A 24,571-nucleotide genomic window follows, 5' to 3' on the forward strand; every position below is an offset into this window, starting at 1 on the left:
AAAAATAAAGTACACAAAAAACATATTTTGTGAGTTAATGCCTAACATTATAAACATACATATCTTAAGCATAATATTAAAGTTAATATATAAATATATTATTTTTTCTTTGATGAAACTTTTCTATCCCTTTCCCCTCATATCTCATCTCATACTAAATACATTGGATTCTCTAAAGACCTATAAAAACGTCAGTGAGTTTTAAATTTATAAAACATGTAAAAAATTTTATAAAAACTTTTAAGACTTTGCAAAAGCATTAATTGGAATTATGAGTGAAGTATATGAGTAAAAATTGGGAGGAATGGGATGTGAGTGTTATGTGTGTTATGTCTGTTATGAGACAATGAGAGCCAACAAATGCAAAATACATCCAAATATATGATTATTATTGTTATTAAGGATTCACTTAAAATGAAAGGGATAGCACACAAAGTATTTGGCATAATATGCAATACAGCGTTGTTTGAATAAGTAGTGATAACTATGATATTATCTCCAGCACTAGCATATCACTAACATACCATTGGCATCATCATTGATGTTCATCTAATCTAACAGTTTTTAACCAGAAAGGACTTGCATTTATAGTTGTTGGTTGTGTTATGATATCATACCATTGATGACGCGACCAGCCGTTAGCAGTTGTTTATCATGTTTTACGCCATAAAAGTTTTTATACTGTTTTCAATAATCCCTACGATTTATAGTCGATTTATGTGCAAAATTTAAGCACAATTTGAAAACATGCAAACTATGAAATAGTTGGAAATGGATGCTAAAGGAGGGGAGAAAAGGGAACAGTAGTAGCCATTAAAAAACATACGACCAAAATGTGATAATAGCTTTGGAGAAAAATCGGGCACAGCTTTTGCCACCACTTTCTGTATGCATGAGATGATCATCACTGGTATTATGACATCCCATACAGCTATATATAGCCAAAAAGGAAATATATGTTATTTATCTTTGTTTTCAATGTTCTCTCCCTATTGTAAGACATTCAAATAAGCCGTAGCTTTTGAGTAAAAAATTTTAGTTAGTCTTAAAAATATTATATGAATACATATTTTAGTCGTTTTAATATATAATATAAAGACAAGAATGGGATGTGATTTTAGAATGAAGAATGAAAAACATTTGCAAACCATTACAATCATCGTTACTATTATTTTATGTATGGCTTATCTCAAAATGATATGCCCTGTAATGCCAATGAAATCTACTTCAAATGCCATACTAAAGGCCTGTTAGGTTATAGTGACGACAGTTCTGAGTGCTGAATCATTTGCTTAAAAGAATAGATTATCCCTAATGTTATAAAAGTCTCTTAAATCTCAAATCGTTAGATATTGTAAATAGTGTTTACTTTTTAACAATAATAAAAAATAATAGCCTTTAGTTAGCCATTGAATTGACAGTATTGTCGATGTGAACCCCACCGGTGCTCAAACACCCGCTGCCACTGTCTATATCTTGCATTGAAATTTTCAATTCATGTAATCATTTTAATGATTTCAGATTAAACACTAACTCCTACTTCGATATACATATTATAATACTTATGATATAAATTTTATATATTGATATTTTATATATATATTTAAAGTAAGTATATATACAGTATATACTATACAGTATAGCGACTAACTCTTCAAACATCATATCAATGCATTCACTAACAGCTTTAGTCGTGTTTAAAAATATGCTAAATATTTTAGATATTCATTTAAATACATTTTAAATATATCACTCACTCTATAAACAATATATCAAAAACTAAATATGTTATCAAATATAAATATTTAGATTTTTTTGTGTAATTATTTTTAATACAATAAATTATTTAGATATAAAAATAATACAAAATAATAATGCATAACATTTATAAATTACAAATTTTTAATTATGTTTAATTTTAATAAATTTAATATAAATTACTAATTAATATTACTGAAAAAACATAAAATATAATTAAATAATTATTAGTGAAATTTATTATAATAAATATTATTTAAATTTTGAATTATTATAAGTAAAATGTGATTACAATGAGTGTGACATCTATTGGTAAATGTTTTGTTTGACATGTGATGTGTTCACACATTTCACACATTTCTATGATTTATTTGTCAACAATTAATTGAATTGTTTTTGTGTCTAATTATATAAATATGAATCAAATGATTTGCAAACAAACCATTCAATACATGAAACAAATTGAACGCATTGTTAGCTATGATTGCAGTGATAACAGTGCTCTTCATTACAGACATCTTATCAATCAAAGACTCGCTGGTTATCAAAGACATCGACAACAAAACAACAGTCAATCTAATAGTCAATTATCACTAATCTCTGAACACAGATGTTGTGTCAAATGTCTGTCAAAGCTTAAGAAGTGGAGAATCAAACCAAAGAGTAAAGTGAGGTCAAAGACAAACCAGTTGGTGGCCGTCTGTACTGTTTGTCAACACATCAATAGATTTGATGGCATTCATCGTCAATCTAAAGACAACATATCTATTATTAAAACACCAACAGTTAAATCAAGATATGAATCAAAGAGTTCATTGAAAACACCAAAAACACCGAATAAGACGTCGACACCGATGTCTGACTCGATGACTGCCAGAAGTGCTAAACAGAAACAATATCTGCAGAAACTATTGAGTAATAATAAGATGAGAAAAGTCGACCAAAAGACAGGTTTATTTGATTTCTTACAAAATTGCACTTAAAGTCAATAAATAATTTATTTTATATTCAAATAATAATTTAAATATTTATTTAATTTGAAAATATACTCATAATTTAAACATTTTATACTTTAAATAATTTATATACAATTTATTTTGAAATAAAACAAAACATAAATAAAACTTTTTCGTTAAATAATTGATAATACCTTTAAAAATAGTGAACCGGGATTTGTAAATATAATAATTTCTATTAAATTATTATACCATATCTTATCAAATTTGCTTAAATGACATAAAAATATAATATAATAGTATTAACGACTTAATTAAAATTAAATTTATAATAAATATAACAAAATATAACATTAATTGCGCTTAACTTTATGTAATTTGTATGCATTATTTTGATTTGTATTCAATGATCACAATATAATGGATGGTTCAGTGATTTATAGTTTTAGTTAAAAATTTGTTTAAAGACTAGATCTAAATGATATGCCCATTGAGTGGTGTGGCATCTGATTTGGACTTTGAGACAATGGCTTCCCTCAAGTGCTGAATTGTAATCGACTGTTGTTCAACAGTCTTCATGTTGTCCATCAATCTTGTGGTAAGCGATTTGAGTTCATCTTTGAATTTAATTCTCTGTTCACTTTCGTCGTCCAATTGAATCATAAGAGATCTCTTATGTTCATTCAATGTCGACATCCTATCGACGGCTTCTTGTAGTCTGAATTCACATTCGTTGTACTTATCATTCAAGACATCCAACCGATGTCTAAAATCTGAGTTCTCTTTTCTCGTAGTATTTAACTTAATCTCCAAATTGTTGATAACTTCGTCTTTTAATTCTAACTCATGAGATATTGTCTCCAAATGTTCCTGAAGTTTATGTATTAATAATTCTTTTTCTTCAACTAAAAATTTGTTAGCATTTGATATATCACTGCATCGCGATAGCGATCGGTCACTATTTCGACCATTTTCGGTGATACCGTTGACTGTCTGAACGCTTTCATCTACACAACAACCGTTGCTGTTGAAAGCTGTTATGGCCTCAATTGGTCCAAATATGTCTTCGGGATCAACATCACAAAAAGTAAGACATTTTTCTGAATCTGTCTTATGATTTGTATCATCGGATATCTCATCGTTGTGTTGATTACCGATACGTCTCTTCATTAACTCAATCAATGAACTCAAATCATGTTTAAGATTGTCGTTTTGTTCGCGAAGATAACTGTTTTCAATATCGATGGCACAGATGTGTGAATTTAGTTCTTCAATAACATCTGAAGCCTCGATGGCTGAGAGTCTGGAGTCGACTAACCATTTAATATCCTTTTCATATTTGTTGAGCGACAACACCACTTCTTCTGTCAATTGAATAAATAATTTATTAATAATTAAGCGACAAATGTCTTAATGTAAATCAAATGGTAGACCTGTTTTGTTTGCACTCAATGCCAATCTTTTATCCATTTCTTGACATCTATTTTTGGCCTCTTTTTGCAATTCAATGATTGTCTCGATTAACAACAGATTTTGTTCAAAAAGCTCTTCAATTGTTGTCTCCATAAACACCATCTTTGACTAAACAAATAAAATACTTATAATATCATCACTCATATACCAGTCAACCATCTCTTTCCTAAAGACATACCTCGATATTGTCATCTGAGTTGTTGTGTCGGATCCGTCCATAACATACATCTCTAAAGTCATAAAACAATGTTATTATGTCCGCGTTGTCCATCACTTGACACCTCTTTGTATTTATATCTATATATATGTCTAAACTATTTAATTAATTAACAAAACTAACGATCAATTAATAAACTAATAAATAGTTTTAATAAGTAATTCAGTGAAAGACATATCATATCATATAATAAACATAACAACAATCAAAACAATACTATAGAAACATAACTACAGTATGAGTGCATTGAATGCATTAACGCTTCAATACGTGTCACTCATTCACTAAACATAACAACTCATTCAATGTATAATGTATTGAAAAACAGTTTTATAAATTTATTTCATTCATACATAACATCACCCAAAACACCCTTACCTTAAATGTATGTCTCAAATGATTCATTGACTATATGTTTGTTATTTTATTCAATTTATTTCATCTAATAAATTAACTATTTATGTAAATTTAGTAAATTATTTAAATTAAAATATATTTATGTATAAAAAATTTATATATATGTAAGTAATATATATCAGAGTTAATCTAGGTTTTGGATTTTAGGGGGGTATATATGGTGGGTAATATGGAAAACTCTTAAGGGGTATAAAGTGGGTGTATTGTTTTATTACATTTTTAAACTTCAATTTTTTCAAAATTTTAAAATCCAGACTATCAAGAGAAAATTTCCTAAAAATTCCTTTAATTTTCAAATATTCTCACTTAAATGGGAGGAAATTCCCAGGAAAATAGTAAAATATTCCCAATAAATTCCCTAATTAATAAAAATATTAATCTTTACATTATATTTATTATTATTATATTTAAATGATCTGATTGTAATACAATCACTTTATTGAACAAATATTTCAATTTTTAGTTATATATTTTAATTTTAATTTTTAAATGAAATAATGGTTTATTTAGATAAATATTAACGCAATACTACTTATTTTTCTTATACTCAGTTAATATACTGACTCAATTGTTATTTGATATTATTAAATTATTAAAATTAGATTAAATATAAATAGATAATTATGCATTTAAAACGTAAAAATAATTACTAAAAACATTACAATAATGTGTAATATCTTAAAATCATATTTTACTTGTAATATAATTATTTTATCGAAAAATAGTTAATTTCTAATATTTTAGTTTAATATTTTTAAAATAAAATAATGTAATATTTAGATTAATTTTAACGTTATTTTTACTTAATAATTTAATTTATTGTTAAAACACACTAACAGTTAATTAATTATTTTATTAAAATTATATATTTTTAAACTAAAAAATTTTGGGAGAGATCTATTTCTCTTCGTTTTTAAGCAACAATTTTATTATTTGGTCTACAAGTCTGGGTGTAAATCTCAAAATCTCGATCCAAGGAGGGGTAAAATCGCCTAATATATATAATATATATATTATATATATATATATATATATAATATATATATATATGATTATAGACTTTCTTTTATTGATTTAAATTTCTAAGTTTTTGTTTTGTTTTTTATTTTATTAAATGAAATCAATAAGTATTTATCAATTTTATATACGAAGTCTAATTTGTAAAACAAACAAAAAATTATAAACACTAATAATAAAGATTTTTATAAAATAAAAATTTTTATAAAATAAAGTTTATTATAAAATTATTTTATTAACTAAAATAGTGATAGCGTTGTATAACAACAGACGGCATAACATTTGTCTATAACATTGAAAAATATTTAGAGTTAACAATACTATAGTTTCAAAGGTATGCTATCATGTAATTATCACCTAAACTATGAATTCATTAATATACCACTTAATAACACTTTATTCAATCACTTTATAAGTTGACAGTACTAGCAATTTAATACTTTTGTTAGATTTTTTGGGGTCAAAATACAGTATACAATATATATTTTTACTTTTTATTTTTTAAAAAACAATTTAATTATTTCAATTTATGAAATTACTTAACATTTTACTTAACTTTTTATTGATAACAATTTTATAAACAGTAAATTACAAACAAACAAAAATGCTAAATCTATTAACTATTTTATTTGACAAATAAACCATTTTATGCAAACTTATGCTAAATTTATTGATTAATATGAATTTACTACAGTATACGTCAATCATATTAAAATCATGAATATTGACTTTAAACTCATCTTTTAGTCAACAAGAAAATCAAACAATATAGAGATTGAAATGTATAATTAAATTTTCAAATAAAAAAAAGAAATTCAAATTTTAAAAAAGTGCAAAATTAAGTTTTTGTTTTCAGTTGTGAGACTTTCAAATTAAAACCCCTATTATTTAGCCTTAAGTTATACAGCTTTTGGCTATTTTCTTAGTGCAACACATCATATATTATATCTAAAACATTGCCTCAAAACGCAACTATTTCCAGATTTTTTGCTTTCATCTCTAAAATTAAATTGAAATCTTAAATAATATTTTAAAGTCGATTCAGTATATTTTCAGTTTGCATATCTTTCAAAATACAGAATAATATTTAATTTTGCTAAATAATTATATTTATTTAATATATCTTTATAAAGTTATTTACTTAAAAAGATATTTTTATAAAAAAATAGACAAAGCTTGAATCTATTTATATTAATATAAATTTGTTTGTATATAATTAATTAAATAATTACTTACTGTTTTACTTGAGATAACAATTATTTAAAAGTTATTTTTTATTTGTTTTATATAGTTTTCTATCTAATCTAATTATTATTTTTAAATTATAAATAAATAAATTAAATCTTATAATTTATAATGATTTTGTACTTTGTCTAGAATAGATGATTTTTAATGACAATTATTAAAATATTTATATTGAATTAATAGTTATTTTATTATAATTTAGACTTTTGTGCTTATTTTAAAAATATTTATTTTAACAAAATAATTTTTATTTTATTTTTTACAATATTTTTTTTTTTGAATAGATATTCCATATATGCTTATTTATATAAATTATTACTTGGTTAATATTATTTAAATCTAAAGTTATTTATTTTAATTTAATTACTTTTTTAATTTTTTGTAATTAATAATAAAATAATTTATAGAACATTTTTTACATTATTTAATTTTAATAAAATATATTTAATTTATTTAATAATTAGTTTTATAAAATAATTAATTAATATAATAAAATGAAAATATATGTTTTTATATAAATGTTAATTTTTGTAATAAATAAACAATTTATTTATGTTTAATTTTGTAAATTATATAAAAACTAAGTAATCTAGACACTAAAAAATCATGTTAAATTTTTAAATATATAATACATTTTATTTAACATTTTATTAAAATTAATTTTAGCTTATCATAAATTACTTACAAAACTACATATTTTATTTAATTATTTAGATTTATTTCTAATTTTATTAAATTTTGTTTTAGCATTATTAATGTGATATTCGTCAATTTAATAATTAACAATTTAAATGTTTAATTTAAAATAAATTATTTTTAATTTTTTTATTATTGTGTTTAATTAGTTGTATAAAATTAAATTTGACATTTTTATACTATTAATAAATTAGTTGAAAGTTTAAAAATTAATTTTGATAAATAAAAAAGCGATTAAGTGTGATACTGATATAATGTATATAATGTTATTGTCTTTTTATGACAAATTTAATTTTCAAATTTTAAAATATTATTATCAATTTGAAAATTGATATTATTGTAACAACAACAACAATTTATGCAAATATATTAAAATAATTAATATATTATTAAAACAATATTTAGTCACAAAATGTATTTTGAGAACAAATATAACTAATTAAAATTGATGAATGAATCATTGAAAATAAAATGTAAAATTTTTAAGCTAAGTATCAAATATTGTATTAAATATTGTATTGAAAGCATTTGTTTGGTACTCAAGAACTGTGGCAAAACTGCCGGAAGGCATTACATAGCAATAGTTAGATAGAAGAGTAATAGAGAGATACCGGAGCTGTTCTCTGGAGGTTCTTATAGAAAGATCACAACAATCTATTGAAGTGAAGGCATCGTATGTGTGCTTTAGCTTTGATGTCAAAGATTTTATGTTAGATAAGTAAACACAACCCCAATGACGACAATCATATATAAATGCATTAATAAATATCTTGTGGACAAGTAGTAACTTTGGACATACCGTTTCGTATGCATAAAAAGTGACTTTCAAGTTGCAAATATGGTATTATTCGGAGACCAACCAACCAGTAATAAAAATCAATTGACATATAAAAAATGAAATTTCAAAATAGACATAAAATTTATATTATTCTCAAATTGTGCGGCAATTCATTAAAAATGTTTCCCCTTTTACTCAATACTTGTTAGGACTAAACTTAGGAGTTCTAGAGCTGTCGCATCTGGCGATGCACTGGTATTACAGTGAAATAGCCCGAAGCTAACACTGGGATTCACGTAAAACAGTGTCTATATATATATGTGTGTGTGTATGTGCTTTGAAAAGCTGCCTAAAAGCTTTAATACAAATAAATATCTCTATGGAAACAGTATGTCCCGGAGCCAAATAATTACTATTGGATGTGTTCAATAGGGCTCACAGCATATACACACTCACGCACTAACTGAGCCATTGGAGTGAAGCTCAAGAATAACTAACAGTAAGCGCTGTGAGCGGCAAATGAGTGCTACACTACCAGTGCTCACAACCAAACTGTTTTACTTATGACTTACTACTAAAAGTCTATAAGAAATACAGAGATTCACTTCTCAACGCATACCAGTGTTTATCAGTTTTTCAATGTGTTTGTATGTGACTAACCATTGATTGATAATTGTGTGTAAACTTTAACTTTATTTTCTTAATTAATGTCACTCTTATTAAGTGTTAAACCAAATCAATAAAATCTTCACCAAAGTTAATGATTACAAATTCGCTGTAAGTTATATATACTAAATTGCTATCAAATATATTACATAATTTTTATTATAAGTTTATTTATAACTTATTAACAAATTTAATTGTAAATTTAAAGTTTATATAATATAAGTTTACAGTATATAGTATACCATATATCATATATCATATTTCATACTTTTCATATTTCATTTCAGATACCATATATCAAAACTATTTTTTAAGTAATATAATTATATTTATATTTAAAATTATTTAAGTTTTATTTATAATTTGTAATCTATAAACATTTATACTAACATTTAGCAGCTATTATTAATATTTTAGTTAATAATAGATATTTTGAGGAAAGCTTTTATTTTTAAGATTCATTAACTTTATAAATCTTAAAAGCTGTAACAAACATATTTTGCAGGAAAACATTAATAAAATATATGTAAATATTTTTAAAACGCTACTTTAAAATATATAAAATCAAAGCTTATTTTTCGATCTTATTATATATATATATATATATATATATATATATATATATATATATATATGTTTGTGTGTGTGTGTGTGTGTGTGTGTGTGTGTGTGTGTGTGTGTGTGTGTGTAAAAATTAGTAAACATCAATCTTATGGTATTTATTTTATAAATGCTAAGCAATTTTGGCGGTCTATTAAATGAAACATTGATTTGTTATCACTTTATCAAAATCATTAAATAGAGGTATATTAATATGTTTTTAACATCTCATTATAAAAAACACATTTTTCAAAATAAAGATTAATATAAAATGTTAGTATATTTTATTTCTACATAAAACTATAAAAATTATATTTCTAAAAAATATTAATAATTAAAATAAATTTGTGACTTTTTTAGCTTATTTTTACCAACAAAAAAAACAATATATTACACTACAAATTCAATCTAGCAAATTATTTAAATTAAAAATTACTTATGATAATACAAAACAAACAAAATATATTTTTGTTAATAATATATACTGTATTAACATTTAGCAACTAATAATAAATATTTATTATATAATTTTGTAAGGATGTGGTGTTATAAAATTTTATTTAAAACTACCAATAACAAATATATAATTATATAAGTAAAATTTTTGATATTTATTTTTGTTATAACATAACATTTAATGGATAATGTTGTAATTTGTTAGTTTTAAGTAAAGTAATATACAGTATGTGTTCAAAATGTAATCTAAACATAGAAAAAGATAATCATAAATCTAAAAAAATCTTGTTTTGTATTTATTTAGAAAATAAAACACAAAACAAAATTTTTAAACAAAGTTTAATTTATAATTGCATTGACTTTAATGTATATTTCTTTTACCAATTTTTATTACCCATTACTGTATATAACATTAAAGTGTTTATTCACTAAATAAAATAAGAGACTATTATATTATTAAAGTAATGCATATAAAAACTAATAAAAAACATAATCCTTTCAATGTTTTTCAAAGTATTCATTTATAAGATTATTAATAACTATATCGTGTAAATGCTTTAAAAAACATATTCTTAAATGATATGCTCTTAAAAATAGATATATTTTATAGTATTGAAAAATATAAGGATTTTTAAATCTTTAATTTATGTTATTTTAATCCATTTAATTTTATTTAATGTAAAATATATATTTGAATATACCATTTAGGTTTAGATTTAAGATAAATTTATATTATTGAGTTTTTGTTTACAAACTAGTTATGGCAAATAACAATTATGATGAAATTTTATATAACATAAGTTTTGTTTGTTTTCTATATTGTATATAATTATGTGATACTTGTATGAATTTTTTCGGGGATTAATTAAGTAAACACTTTAGAAACGGACAGAAATTTAAAATAAAAGAAATGCTAAGGAAGGCACTGGACATTATATATATATATATATAAATATATATATAATTTATTAATTTTTATATTAATTTTAAAAAGCATAACCTATAACTTAAATAGTAAAAATAATAAACTAATTTTATTTTTTTAGTTGAAAAGACATCAAATAATTAATGTAAATAATTATTGGAATGATATTAAACACATGATTTGTTGGCAAATATTTAGTTTTTATTTTTTTAGAAAATCATAAAAACGATGTCGAAGTGATTATTATGCAGTATTAAACTCAAGTATTATATTAATAAATTCATGTATAGTATGTGAATGTGATGTGCAATGCATATGTTATAAACTTATAATACATGTATGCCATGTGTATGAGTTTTGGTGTGTATGTTAAGCCCCATTACCCTATGGCCATCCCTATCCTTGCCTCGAGTGATAAATACTCTTTTGAAGCGAAGGTTATGGCACACACTTTCCATATACCGGAACCCATGGCTTCAGGGCTTCTATTTAAATATGACTAACATAGCTCTCGGAGGCCATAAGCGCGTGTATATCGTGAATGGCCTCCAGATGTCCATTGGATTTGCCATCAATTATTAATTCAATAAAATAACTCATGTGATGAACAACAATAATTATTGTATATTTTGCCTCAAATAAAATCAAACTATATTTTCAATTTAATTTACTGACACACACACACACACACACACACACACACACACACACACAGTGACAGGGCCTGACAAACTAATTTATCTGAAAATAGATATTTACAAATTTTTCAATTGATGTCATATATTAGGAGTTCGTGGGGTAACATAACCAGTGGTTCTAAAATCATGAGTACATTATCAGTCGGTGCATCGTCTGTAGGCAGTGGAGACCATTGTCAAAGTCTTAGTGGTAGTTCATCACCGATACAGGTGTCACCAACTGGTAATTATAACCACAAGATATCTGGTATACCATGTGTTGCGGCCGCTTCCCGATATACAGCACCGGTTCATATAGATGTTGGCGGATCTATCTATACATCTTCGTTGGAAACGTTAACAAAGTATGTGTTGTAAACTTCTCTAAATAATAAACTCAATTAGTTATTCAGTTTTAAATGTTTAGCCAAAAGCTTAAAACGAAAGTTACCTCTAATTAAAAAATCATTTAATTGACTTAATACTGTATATAATTATATTGCAAAACACATGCAATGTTTATAAGGTAAATCTTAACCTTATTATTATGATGATCACAAAATGTTAGTTTTTAATTTTGTAATTTTATTAATGCTTACTAAGGATTGGTATGAATTATATACATATAAATTGCAAATATGGAAATGTATTCATTTTTGTCAGTATATCACACAATCAGTTACTTTTAAGTTATAATTTAATTCAACTTAATTTAATGAAAAAGAAAACAAATTCAATTGTTAAATGAGGACAGCCTTATGGCAAAAAGGGTGGGCAACATATCTTAGTTATTAAAAACAATTAAATTAGATTTAATAACAGGCTTTTTTAAATTAGTTATTTTTATGAAAAATTTTTTCTAAATATATTTTGACTGTAAATAATTTAAAAACTAATTACTAATTATGCATTTTTATATCAACTGTCAGACATCCGGAGAGTCGATTGGCGCGAATGTTCAACGGTTCCATACCTATAGTCTTGGATAGTCTTAAACAACATTACTTTATCGATAGAGACGGCAAAATGTTTAGACATATTCTTAACTTTTTGCGAACCAATTCCTTAGTTATATCCGACAACTTTACTGAATTTGAATTGCTTTATGAAGAGGTCAAGTTTTATGACATACCAGCTCTTTTGAGGTAATCACCAATTAATTAGTCATTTTTTAAATAATATATTTATATTGGAGACTAGTTATGTTTTTATTAATTTTTTTTTATTAATTTCATTGTCAATCATCAAATAAAAAGTGCATTATTTTTATTGAATACAATTGTTTGATAAAGTGGATATCGTATAGCAAATTAGTATTTTTTGTGATTTACAATTGTGATCACTAATAATATTCAATTGTGAGTAATTGGTTATACTATATCTTATGATTGCTTTTTGTAGAATTTTTACGTTTACTGATAATCAAAATATGACAAAATCTATTTTATATTATTTTTGAGATATTTTGAGTGACATTTTTGTTATATATTATGCATATTTAAAAAGTAGTTTAATAGTTAATAATCTTATAATTTTTAAAAATAATTCTATTGAAAAGCACTTACAGTATTGTATCATTTCAGACAATTAGTAGTATTTTGTTTATATATAAATTATATACAAAGAAATAAAGTAAAAGTTTTGTGGTCTGGAAATCAAGATATGATAACTGTTTACATACAGTAGTAATATAATCAATGACTTAGATCATGACATCAGAGCATAAATGGATGCATTGATCACATACTGAGTATAAAATAATTATATTCATTACACAGAGTCTTACACTTTAATATGGTGTTGACTTTTGTAGACTGAACTTACAATAAATTATATAATACTGTATAATAAATACAATACCAATTGATGCGTTTAAAGAAAATTAATTGATAATAAAATTTTCAAATCCAATAGACAAGTAGATAATATTGACGAACCGCTAAATTTAGTATATCAAATAAAAATCATTGAAAACAGTTTTGCAGCTATTATTAATAGAAAATGTGCTAAAATTGATTTACATATGTATTAGACTTTTTGCTCTTTAAAATTATTGACATATTATATCATATAATTATAAAGTTTATATTCTATCAAATATGGCATTTATTGTTACAATTTTTCTTTTTAAAAGTAACATTTAATAAATCCATTACACGTTTATTACACATTTTGTTTGTTGTTATTTTGATGCACTTGATTTTTGTTAATTAATTGCATAATTTTATAATTAATTGCATAATTTTATAATTAATTGCATAATTTTATAATAAATTATGTGGACAACAGCCGCAAATTAAAAAAATAATAATAAACACAAATTTCATGTCAAGTCAGATAACCTGCTGTTAGATTTAATGCTTAAATTACAAAATGATTTAAATTTATTATTTAATTTAGCAATATTAGTACATTACTATTACCTATGTATAGCATTTTGCACAAACTTAAATTTATTAATTTTTGCTTTATAACATAAATATTTTATATATAAAAATTTATACTGGTGCATGTTTTGCATATTTATTAAATGTTTTAATGCATTTTAATTTAGTTTTTTCTAATTTTGTAATCTATTGTTTTATATACTGTACTATTTATAATATAGTTTCTTATTATAACAATTGGTTATATATTAAAAATATGATAGAAATGTCGATAATAAATGATTGTTTTCAAAAATGATTGACAGACTATTGGAACAAATGAAGAAAGAGAAGAATAATGGATCCAATTGTTGCAACAGTCGATGCACTTCTCCAACAAATAGTAATTTATTTCCGTATAACTATAGCATCAAAAATAGAAACTCCGGCAACAAATACCAGTCCAACATTAATGGCCGAAACTGTTTTAACCATCAAAACAATTCGGTCGACTCACGTATGACAATATCGCCCACTTCTGGAGGCATTCATCACGACATGGAAACGGGAATTCAGTGTTTGGCACTAAATATAAGTCCAGAATTAGGGGAAAGAGTTTGCATTAGCGGTGAAAGAAATCTCATTGAAGATGTTTTTCCAGAAATCAGCCAAACATTGATGGATTCAAGAAGTGGTGTCGCCTGGAATCAGGACTCAAAACATGTCATCCGTTTCCCATTGAATGGCTATTGTAAGCTCAACTCATTGCAAACAATTACACGACTATTGAATAATGGATTTAAAATTCTCGCCTCCAATGGTGGTGGGGTTGAGGGCCAACAGTTTTCCGAGTACTTAATGGGTCGAAAATGTGTACCGCTTTAAGCCGTTAATCAGATTTTATATAATAATTTAACATTTATTTACATAAACTTTATATTACACATAAAAATCCGTATTATAAACATTTTATAAAAGTATTTACTTTTATAATACATTATAGAAAGTCAGTAACCTATTGATAAAATTCTAGCTATTGTAATAGTGCTGGATATTTGTTGCAATAATATGATATATTAATAGGTTTTCATTATATGATATGACCAGCTATTGTACAAATGTGTATATTTAATTTTTATAAATTTTCCTATATATTGATAGTATAAATATTGCATAACGTGTAAAATAAAAATTATACTCTACTTAATAATACTATATAAGTATTCAAAATTTTACTTTTTAGGGCTTTGATTTAATTGATACAATTAACAAGGTAATTATGATCTCTTTAAATATAATTATTACAAAAAATCACATTTTATATTTAAATATGAAATGTTTTTATTATATAATATTTATTATTTGTACAAACATTAATTTAAAAATACCATTACTATTATTAGTATTATTATTACCATAAAGTTTTTAAAAGAAAAGCACAATTAATATATTGTTTGTTAAGTAAAAATTTATTAAATTATAGATTTATTAATTTATAAATATGTTATAAATTTAAAATAACTGCAGTTGAATACAAGTGCCATAATTGTATAGTTGGATGGCATTTATCAATATATTGAAATGAGTGCATATCCATCATATCCATCATATTTATCATATCCATTATATCCATCATTTTTTGACAAACATTTTCTTTGACTAAATAACTTGTTTATACATTACTGTAAATATTGAAATCTTTTTTAATGCTTAGAAATTGTATATTAAGTTTATCAATAAAAACATTTTATTCATTTACTTCTAATTTATAATAAATGATATTAATATATTAAAATTTATTGTATTTATATAAATTTATGCATAATATGAAACTTTAAATATCTCATAAAAATTACACAAATAAATACATTGATTTATATTATAAATATTTATTGATTTATTGCTAATTGCTAATTGTTTTTATTCAATATTATACTTAAAAATATACTGTATAAAGATATTACTTTATTTAAATGAATCAAATATTTAAATAATATACACATTTCATATAATTAATTGCATTTTTTAAATATTTAAAATTGATTTATTTAAACTACATGTTTTTTATAATTCATAGCTCACAGTGTCTTAATTAGAGTAAAGCTATTGATTATATAACTAAAAAGTCATATCACGGGTCCAGCAGAAAGTATATTGATATAGCTCGGGGGGTAATACCGCGCCAAAGGGTGGGTATATGTTAAATCCGGGTCCCCTGTTGGGCATAAAAGCAATAACTGAATCCAATCTCTTAAACTCTCAAAAAATGCTTATTTGTTGCTATAGTTTACAAATTTATTTTCCAAATACTCTATAGTATAACATTACAGAGATATAAATATTATTCAATTCACATCAAGTCTTAGCTGTAATTTTTTTAGATACGATTATTAATAGAGTATACATTCTCTTTGTAAACTAATAACACTAATAAAATTATATAAGAATTAATTTAATTGAAACTAAATAATATTTTCGTCATTATTATGTGCAATACCTAAGTGTAATTGTGTTGCAAAAAACTTATAATTATTACACACACACACACACACACACATATTATGTGGGCAGTTATTTGTATATAAATTGTTAAGCTTTTAGTAAAATATTGAAATAATAGTGAACTGGATTTATGCCGAAAGCATTGATGAGAAATGCATTACTAATACAACTCTAAAATACACCACTTTTTATACGGCATTTACTGCATTTCTAATCTATTGAATAACATTATACTGTATATTGTATATAATAAATACAATATACATATATATATATATATATACAGTATATATAAACTATTTAGATGATAGCTTAGGGCATGATTTAGGGTGAGGTCTTAAAAACGACTGCACACTATATACTACATAAAAACTTTTTAAATGGCCTCAAGTCATACATATTGTGCTCACAGTTGGTACCATTGATATAGAGACCAGTCATACATTTGGGCGATACTCACGATTCAGCTCAGCATCAGTTCAAATGGAGATTTAAATGAAAGCCTCCTTTTCTGATGAAATATAAAGCTTTAAAAGTATTGATAGAAAAAAGAAATAACAAAGTGTTGTAAAAACATTTTTTTTAGATCGAGTTTTCATATCTTCCAGCAATTTATGATATGATATGATATCTAAATATCCAACTTTTGACTTATAATTATATTTTCCTTATGACTTATGCAACTCAACGGTAAATCTCAACCACATTAAGCTCTCTCTCTCTCTCTCTCTCTCTCTCTCTCTCTCTCTCTCTCTCTCTCTCTCTCTCTCTCATTTGAAAATACTTAAGTTTGAAATATTTAGCATTTTTGTCAATAAATTAATCAAATTTATAATACAATGCTTCAAAGCTGACCTCAATTATAGATAAAGAGTGTATGTATAAGATTTTGTCGATTGATGGGCTCATGTATTGTTGTCTGACCTAAACCACCGCCCGTAACATAACATAACATTTGCTAATTTATTGTCTAATTTATATAAGCTTTTCAAATGTGATTTTCTTATATTGTATAAAATATCTCATGGCTTAAGAGTTTATTTAATTAATAAAACGCATAACAAATTTGTTTGAATACAATCTGATTATTACATTTTATAAATGCTATATTTGTCTTCATTTATCATTTATTTTGTATAAAATAAAATAAAGTTATAAAAAATGAAAATTTTTAATCAATACATACGAATATGTAATGAAAATCATGACTAAAATTAATGATTCAATTCAATGAACTATTCAACAAACCATTAGTTTTGTTGTTTATATTTAAAACTAATCATTAAATAAAATAATAAAAAATTATTTAAAAATACGTATTAAATATTTAAACATTGATAATGATAAATGATTTTATATATTAATATAAATTGCATTGGTCATTTACATAAATATCATTTTGTTTTATTGCTAAATTATTATCCACAAACAAAAATAAAATTATAATATAAATTGCAAATTATATATCATATTATTCTTATTATTATTATTATGAAAAAAGTTAATATTTTCTAATTTTGAGACACACTTTGAAATAATAATTAGTTAATTATTGTTTAATAACTGTTTTTAAAACAGTCTTAACTTTAAATACATTTACAATTAATTAATATTAATATTAAAACATTTTTTTAGTATAAATATTAAGAGACATCTGATGAGTGCCAATGAGTTTGACATTCAATGAAAACAATTATTGTAGACATCATGTGATGGTATGTGTTGTCATCGTTGGCATCACTGATATATTGTCACTGATTTGTCTGACAAATGATTGTTTGCAAGTGTTTGTGATATACAGACAAACAATATGTCGGCGTATAAAGTGTTGACTTTAATTAATAGCCAATACTTTAGACCAATAATCAAATCAATAAGATCTTCAGTAATATGTGTCAAATCACATACAATTGAGTACAACAATCACAAGCCGTGGCTAATCATCTCAAGACACTTGTCGTCGTCGGCATCAACGGAGGGTAATAGTGGTCGACCAAAGACAGAGCCATTGAAGGGAAGCTTTGTTGACGACAATCCCAAACTAAGTCATCGCGAAAGACTTAAGAGGATTATCCAAAACTATGGGTCGACTGCTATTGTTCTTCATATTGTGCTTTCGTTGATATCTTTGGGTACTTTCTATACCATTATATACCTGGGCTTTGATGTGACAAAACTGCTGGAGAATGAGTTCTTCGAGAGGTTCGGCGAGAATGTGACCAAAATAATGGCCGGTTCGGGCACTTTTGCCGTGGCATACGCTCTCCATAAGGTTATTATGCCGTTAAGGATCACCGCAACCATTATATTGACACCAATTATCGTCAACTTTTTTAGACGACACGGCGTTATGAAGAAATGGAAATATGTGGGCAAACAATGGTAGACAACAACTAATTATCAACATTTTGGCAAAAAATTCAAAAATTTTATTTTTTGTGTTTTAATTAATTTACATTTTATGAAAAAATAGACAAAAAATGAAGTTTTTACACAATTTAGCATCTTTTGTGTAATATATTTGTTGAATATATAATTAAAAGTAATTTTTATAAATATCTCATTTCAAATTATTTTATTACCAACTGATCTCTGATTAATCACTAAACATGAGTTGATTTTCAATAAATAAAAACAAAGTCAAACTCATAGATATTAAACATTATTAGTTTAAAATTATATTTATTTTAACTCTTAATTAATATAAGTTATATTTTTTGATAATTTAATACATCTATTGTATAAGTTATACAATGTATAGGAGACATTGAATCAGCAAAAATAATTTAATAAATATTAGATTTTTGTCTAAATCCACTAAAAAACTTTAAAAGACTTATAAAATGAATTTGAGACACAGTCAGTATACAATGTTTTTTTTTAAATAAAATAATACATTAAATTAAACTAAAATTTAAAATAATGTATCGATTAAATAGTAATAATCATTGGATCATCAATTTGAATGTTAATAAAATACACAGTAGTAGTAGTAGTAATAAGCGTAATATGTTATCATAAACAATAACTAAAATGACTATCTAAACATTTTTAATAAAAAAAAGCAATTTATAATTGTTTGCATATTATTAAGTTTTGGTAATTACCGTATATTTCAATTACACAATACATTCGTATATAAACTAAATTGTGGCACTTTTTGAGATGCAAATAACTACTGTAATAAATCAATTGACAAATGTTTTGATAATGACGTTTCATAAAATAGTGATCAGTAATATTGATGTTAGTTTATAATAACTTTATAAAAACTAATATTACAGTAATTACTAATAAACTGTATATAATTAAATTGAAATAATTTTCAGAAATGTGTATTTGAAAAATTGTATGCAATATAAGCAAAACCAAACCCTCTTTTTATTAAACAAATCAAATAATTTAGTAAATTATTCCAATTAAATGCTAACATATTTAATATAATTTCATGCACTCTATTATATCATAATAACCGATAAGCAATAATTTTGATAACTATTTTTACAATAATATAAACAAAATTCATTCATTTGGTAGTTCATCGATTCATTTATGAATACTTTACTGAAAAATATTGTTTAATATTTTTGTCCGTTTGTCTCACTTTCTCTTATTGTAATATTAGGCGAATTTGTCTTAAATTTCAGGAAATTTAGTAATAGTGTTTAGTTTACTTAAATAATATTATCGATAAACCATATATTATAAAATGTAAAATTAAAAAATTATAAATTAAAATATTGAAAATATATTAAAATTATAATAAATATTTATAATAATTTAGATATCTTGAATATTAATCATTTTATACTGAAATTTAATGTAAAACTATTCGCATAATATTACACCCCTATAAACAACTTAATCTACAGTATTACTACATTATATTACTTTAAACAAAGTGAAACAAAGAAGTTTATAATATAATATATTAAAACAAAATATATTTAATTCTATTATAATTAATATAATCACTAAAATAATTATTGTTTTGTATATTAAAAGTTTGCTTTTAATAACTGACAAAATAGAAATTTATATACTCAAATTAAAAAAACACATCAAACAATATTAGGATAGTATATAAAGTAATTAAATATAACTCTAAAGTAAAATAATATCATTAATAATTATACATTAATATAATAAGATAATAATTATATGGAATGAATAAATCAAATATAATTTACTTTTAATTTGAATCAATTAGACTGGTTTTCATTGTCAAGTAATGCATGGATCGGATAAACAGTAGAAAACAAATCAATGAAAATATAACGTCTAACGCAATCAAACCTCTTGAACCACTTCTTATCACTGATAGTGTGCCAAATATGACGCCCAATGAGACAATCAAAAAGATTAGAGCAAAGATCAAGAACACTATGCCTCGAGTTCTGGCAAATTCTCGGCCAACCGATGATAACTTGCGACAGTGCGGACATCGGGCGAGATTGTTCTGCAGAGTATTGAAGAGAAACGACTCATGACAGTGACCACATATAACACGACACATCCCAGGCATCGGTGGCGACATTGATGGCGATGTTGTTGTATTGACCGACATTTGATTCACCGATAAATTGATAATTCGCTTACTGTTTATAAAAATATATGATTACCGTAAAACACGATATAATTAAGTCATATTATATATCATTACCATTGAGGGCGCGGACAAGCAATCCTTTGAGCACTGGCTTTGCATACAAGCAGACAATTACACGGACAGCGGACATACTTTTTTCCCGTCGGTGCGCTCTTTACTGGCTATTAAGTAAACATTTGAGTTAAATATTGACATTAATGTTATCACAAATCAGTACAAACCGTTGCTTCGTTACAATTGTCACATTTGACTACGTGTTGCTCTCTTTTACCGGTGATGTCAATCATTGACCCACAGACACGACAGGCCACTATCACTGGTACGCCACCAGAGATTGACGCGCTATAGGGCGGCGGCAACTCATCGGGTCCTATAGAGGGCACCGTTACATATGTCTCGTTGTATTGGGATGTGTTGACTATGATTTGAAAACATATGTCATTAATAAATCACTTTATTTGATCCAAAATAAAACTTACAACTATTGTTAGGATAGTGTCCGTTGAGTGATGAATATGTCGAAGAGGCCGCCGATGTCGACGCTATACCTGACATATGACCGTTTGACACATAACTATCACCACTAAGAAGTGGTGCCTTCTCTTCGTTCTTGTTTAATGACATCTTCACTAATGACTTATGATTTGGTTATTTGTTTTAACGATTAAATCATTAAACACTTTAACAAACAATTTATATTTATCTAAACAATCAATCAATCGGTAAATGACTCAAAATATAAATCAATTAATGAATAAATACTTAAAGAAATCACTCAATAAATAATTAAAGTGTCACTAAATGTCATCAATTGTTTCACTTAATTATAATAACAATTAATTAAAACAATTGTAAATTCAATATTAGATTTCACTTCAATTGACAACAAATGACTGCAATATATCAATAAAGCGTCACATCATATGATTGTTTATATATTGCTTACAATTTAGTACTATTTCATACATAAACCCTCTGATTGCTATTCACTAACACCATATCTAAAAAAGTGTTAAATTGATTGCTATATCTCTGTACAGTACAGTAGTATAGCAAACAAATCAAAATTTTATAAACAATTTATTTTATAATCAAAAGATGGCATAAATGATATAAAATGCAAAAACAATGAGAAATATTATATTTTTAGAAATATGATCAGCGATTGAAAAATATTTTTTATTAATTATCAAAGTATTGACTTTTACTACAAATACCTATTTCAGTGCAGTATAAGTATAGGACTTAATATGTGAATCGATAGTGATTTTTGTAGCAAAAATACTAATAAGACAATAATTACTGATTAATACATATTTTTGAATACATATAAATGATTTTTTCAAGTTTTACATTTTTAAAACCTATTTTGATATCACTTTCTGAAGCATTTCACAATATGACATTGCTAATTTATCATTCATATAATTTTATAGTGTTAAATAAATATATTTTTAAACTTAAAAATTATATTGTAGAGTATTGTTTATAAACTTAGAGACTATAAACTATTTCTATTGAATTTACTAAAATTCAAGACTAAAATAATTGATTTTCTATTGTTTTCAGTTTTACTATAAATATTATTTTGCAAATGCTATTTAAAAATTATTAATTTAAGTTTTTATCAAATATTTAGAGAATGGCTAATATTCTGAAATAATAATTAATAAAACGTCTTATGAAATAATATTTAGCATATATTTAAGATAATAGTTATTAACTATATTAGTTAATATTATACTATTAGGTAATATTTTACGAAACTAAAACAATTTATTACTTTGTGTTTTCAATTTATAAATTAAAAATTTTATTTAAACTCTAATTATTAATTTTATAATATAATATACTAATGAAAATTTATTAATAATAATAAATTTAAAGTAATCAAGTTTCTATTGTGATCTCTATATTGTTAGTATAGTACATATATTTAGTATAGTTAGTATATATTTATACAGTATATAACCTTACAGTAGAAACAATATTATTGCTTATAAATCACTAATCTGTTAATGTAAATGTAATGTACTGTAAATAAAACTTTATTAAAAATATATTATTAGTGCATACATTTAATTTATAATTATTATTTAAATTATTTGTCACGACTATTTTATTAATAATTTATTTGATATTTTGACAAATTTATCACAAATTAAAATATTAAATAACTCAAAAAATATTAACGGTTAATTCAAATAACAATTTTATATTTGTTAGTATCATAATTTATTTAGTATAATAAATGATATGGTATTATTTGTTAATAAAATTCAATATACAGTATTTAATATCATATATTTTTAAAAACATAGTATAATTATATACAAACATTACCTAATTAAATATTTATTTATAATCAATTATTATTATTAATAATTAGAAATAATAATAATATTTAGATAATATTTATAATGTTATTCAATTTTGAATACTTTCAAAATATTAATCGTAGGGTAAAAAAGGTATTTAGGAAATTGTGAAAACGTGTTTCAAATTTTTTAAAATAAATTATTTATTTAATAAATAGTTATATTGTAATTCAAGTGAATTTAATTATTTAAATATTATTGTTGGCACTAATAGTTTGTGAATTATTAAGTAAGAAAAATATTATGAATAATACATATGAAAAAATAACTCAATTATATTTTTTTCAATGAAATGAAATAATCATTAATTTATATTAAATATAAAAATGATTTGAAAAGCGGTGATCATTTGGTATGAATAATAAGACATCAATGTTGTCGCAAATTAATCTGAAATTTAATTAAAAGCATTGAATACATAAAATTGTCAAAAGCTTTTCAAGTGATAATTATGTGATGTCTTCAATCGTTTCCTCTTAAGTTTCAATTCGTTTTTCTTGTTTATCATCGTTTGAATCCTACATTTAAAGGCAATGTTTTTAGCCAGAAGTCCATTGTATTTGTCTGTTAACTGTTTCATTGATTGTGACAAACGATTGATCTCATTCTTCAACTCCATTATTTGCATTACTTTAGGTGATAATTCATTTATACGTTTAATTAGTTGGTCTCTCTTGAGTGTCAAACTGTGGACATCATCTAATTTGATGAGTCCTTCTTTGTCTGCCTCTTTGAGATAGTTGTCCACATATTTGTCTAATTGATTGGCTGACTGGTCGATAGTCTTGACTTTGTCGACGACGAGCATCTGTTTGTCGAGCAATGTGTTGATAGT

At 24.2% G+C, this 24,571-nt stretch overlaps 4 protein-coding genes across 5 annotated transcripts; 2 read left to right on the forward strand and 2 right to left on the reverse strand.

The window, feature by feature from the left end:
- Positions 1 to 3,067: 3,067 nt before the first annotated feature.
- LOC128962134 (uncharacterized) lies at positions 3,068 to 4,681 on the reverse strand. 2 transcript variants are annotated; one of them, XM_054308484.1, is made up of 3 exons: positions 4,366 to 4,681; positions 4,148 to 4,295; positions 3,068 to 4,075 (listed from the first exon to the last, which is right to left on the reverse strand). In XM_054308484.1, exons 1-3 carry the CDS (start codon positions 4,456 to 4,458, stop codon positions 3,189 to 3,191), a joined length of 1,128 nt encoding a protein of 375 aa, XP_054164459.1. In that variant the 5' UTR covers positions 4,459 to 4,681; the 3' UTR covers positions 3,068 to 3,188. The 2 variants fall into 2 exon arrangements, with proteins under 2 accessions (XP_054164459.1, XP_054164457.1); XM_054308482.1 differs by having other exon boundaries at positions 3,068 to 4,078.
- A 4,570-nt stretch (positions 4,682 to 9,251) lies between these two features.
- LOC128962135 (BTB/POZ domain-containing protein Tiwaz-like) lies at positions 9,252 to 15,132 on the forward strand. The gene is made up of 4 exons (XM_054308485.1): positions 9,252 to 9,334; positions 11,992 to 12,246; positions 12,811 to 13,026; positions 14,574 to 15,132. The coding sequence occupies exons 1-4, from the start codon at positions 9,318 to 9,320 to the stop codon at positions 15,130 to 15,132; spliced, it is 1,047 nt and encodes a 348-aa protein (XP_054164460.1). The 5' UTR covers positions 9,252 to 9,317.
- Positions 15,133 to 18,406: 3,274 nt separating this feature from the next.
- Positions 18,407 to 19,177, forward strand: LOC128962145 (protein FAM210B, mitochondrial-like). The gene has a single exon (XM_054308496.1). It carries the CDS (start codon positions 18,560 to 18,562, stop codon positions 19,133 to 19,135), a length of 576 nt encoding a protein of 191 aa, XP_054164471.1. The 5' UTR covers positions 18,407 to 18,559; the 3' UTR covers positions 19,136 to 19,177.
- A 1,694-nt stretch (positions 19,178 to 20,871) lies between these two features.
- LOC128962138 (type I phosphatidylinositol 4,5-bisphosphate 4-phosphatase-B-like) lies at positions 20,872 to 22,247 on the reverse strand. Its single transcript, XM_054308489.1, has 4 exons — positions 21,838 to 22,247; positions 21,580 to 21,776; positions 21,413 to 21,519; positions 20,872 to 21,347 (listed from the first exon to the last, which is right to left on the reverse strand). The coding sequence occupies exons 1-4, from the start codon at positions 21,980 to 21,982 to the stop codon at positions 20,942 to 20,944; spliced, it is 855 nt and encodes a 284-aa protein (XP_054164464.1). The 5' UTR covers positions 21,983 to 22,247; the 3' UTR covers positions 20,872 to 20,941.
- Between the last annotated feature and the right edge of the window lie 2,324 nt (positions 22,248 to 24,571).

The sequence above is a fragment of the Oppia nitens genome, unplaced genomic scaffold (assembly GCF_028296485.1).
Source record: "Oppia nitens isolate AA-2021 unplaced genomic scaffold, nextdenovo-longstitch-racon4-pilon3 scaffold6_pilon_pilon_pilon, whole genome shotgun sequence".
Taxonomy (NCBI): domain Eukaryota; kingdom Metazoa; phylum Arthropoda; class Arachnida; order Sarcoptiformes; family Oppiidae; genus Oppia; species Oppia nitens.

Excerpts from the sequence above, each read along its gene's own strand:
- LOC128962134 (XM_054308482.1), bottom strand. The coding sequence starts at position 4,458 with ATGGACAACGCGGACATAATAACATTGTTTTATGACTTTAGAGATGTA. Across the intron at positions 4,296-4,365 it reads ACTCAGATGACAATATCGAG|TCAAAGATGGTGTTTATGGA; the intron begins GTATGTCTTTAG and ends TTATTTGTTTAG. Across the intron at positions 4,079-4,147 it reads ATTGAGTGCAAACAAAACAG|AAGAAGTGGTGTTGTCGCTC; the intron begins GTCTACCATTTG and ends TTCAATTGACAG.
- LOC128962135 (XM_054308485.1), top strand. Across the intron at positions 12,247-12,810 it reads TCGTTGGAAACGTTAACAAA|ACATCCGGAGAGTCGATTGG; the intron begins GTATGTGTTGTA and ends ATCAACTGTCAG. Across the intron at positions 13,027-14,573 it reads GACATACCAGCTCTTTTGAG|ACTATTGGAACAAATGAAGA; the intron begins GTAATCACCAAT and ends AATGATTGACAG.
- LOC128962145 (XM_054308496.1), top strand. The coding sequence starts at position 18,560 with ATGTCGGCGTATAAAGTGTTGACTTTAATTAATAGCCAATACTTTAGA.
- LOC128962138 (XM_054308489.1), bottom strand. The coding sequence starts at position 21,982 with ATGTCATTAAACAAGAACGAAGAGAAGGCACCACTTCTTAGTGGTGAT. Across the intron at positions 21,777-21,837 it reads ACACTATCCTAACAATAGTT|TCAACACATCCCAATACAAC; the intron begins GTAAGTTTTATT and ends TTCAAATCATAG. Across the intron at positions 21,520-21,579 it reads ACAATTGTAACGAAGCAACG|CCAGTAAAGAGCGCACCGAC; the intron begins GTTTGTACTGAT and ends TTTACTTAATAG.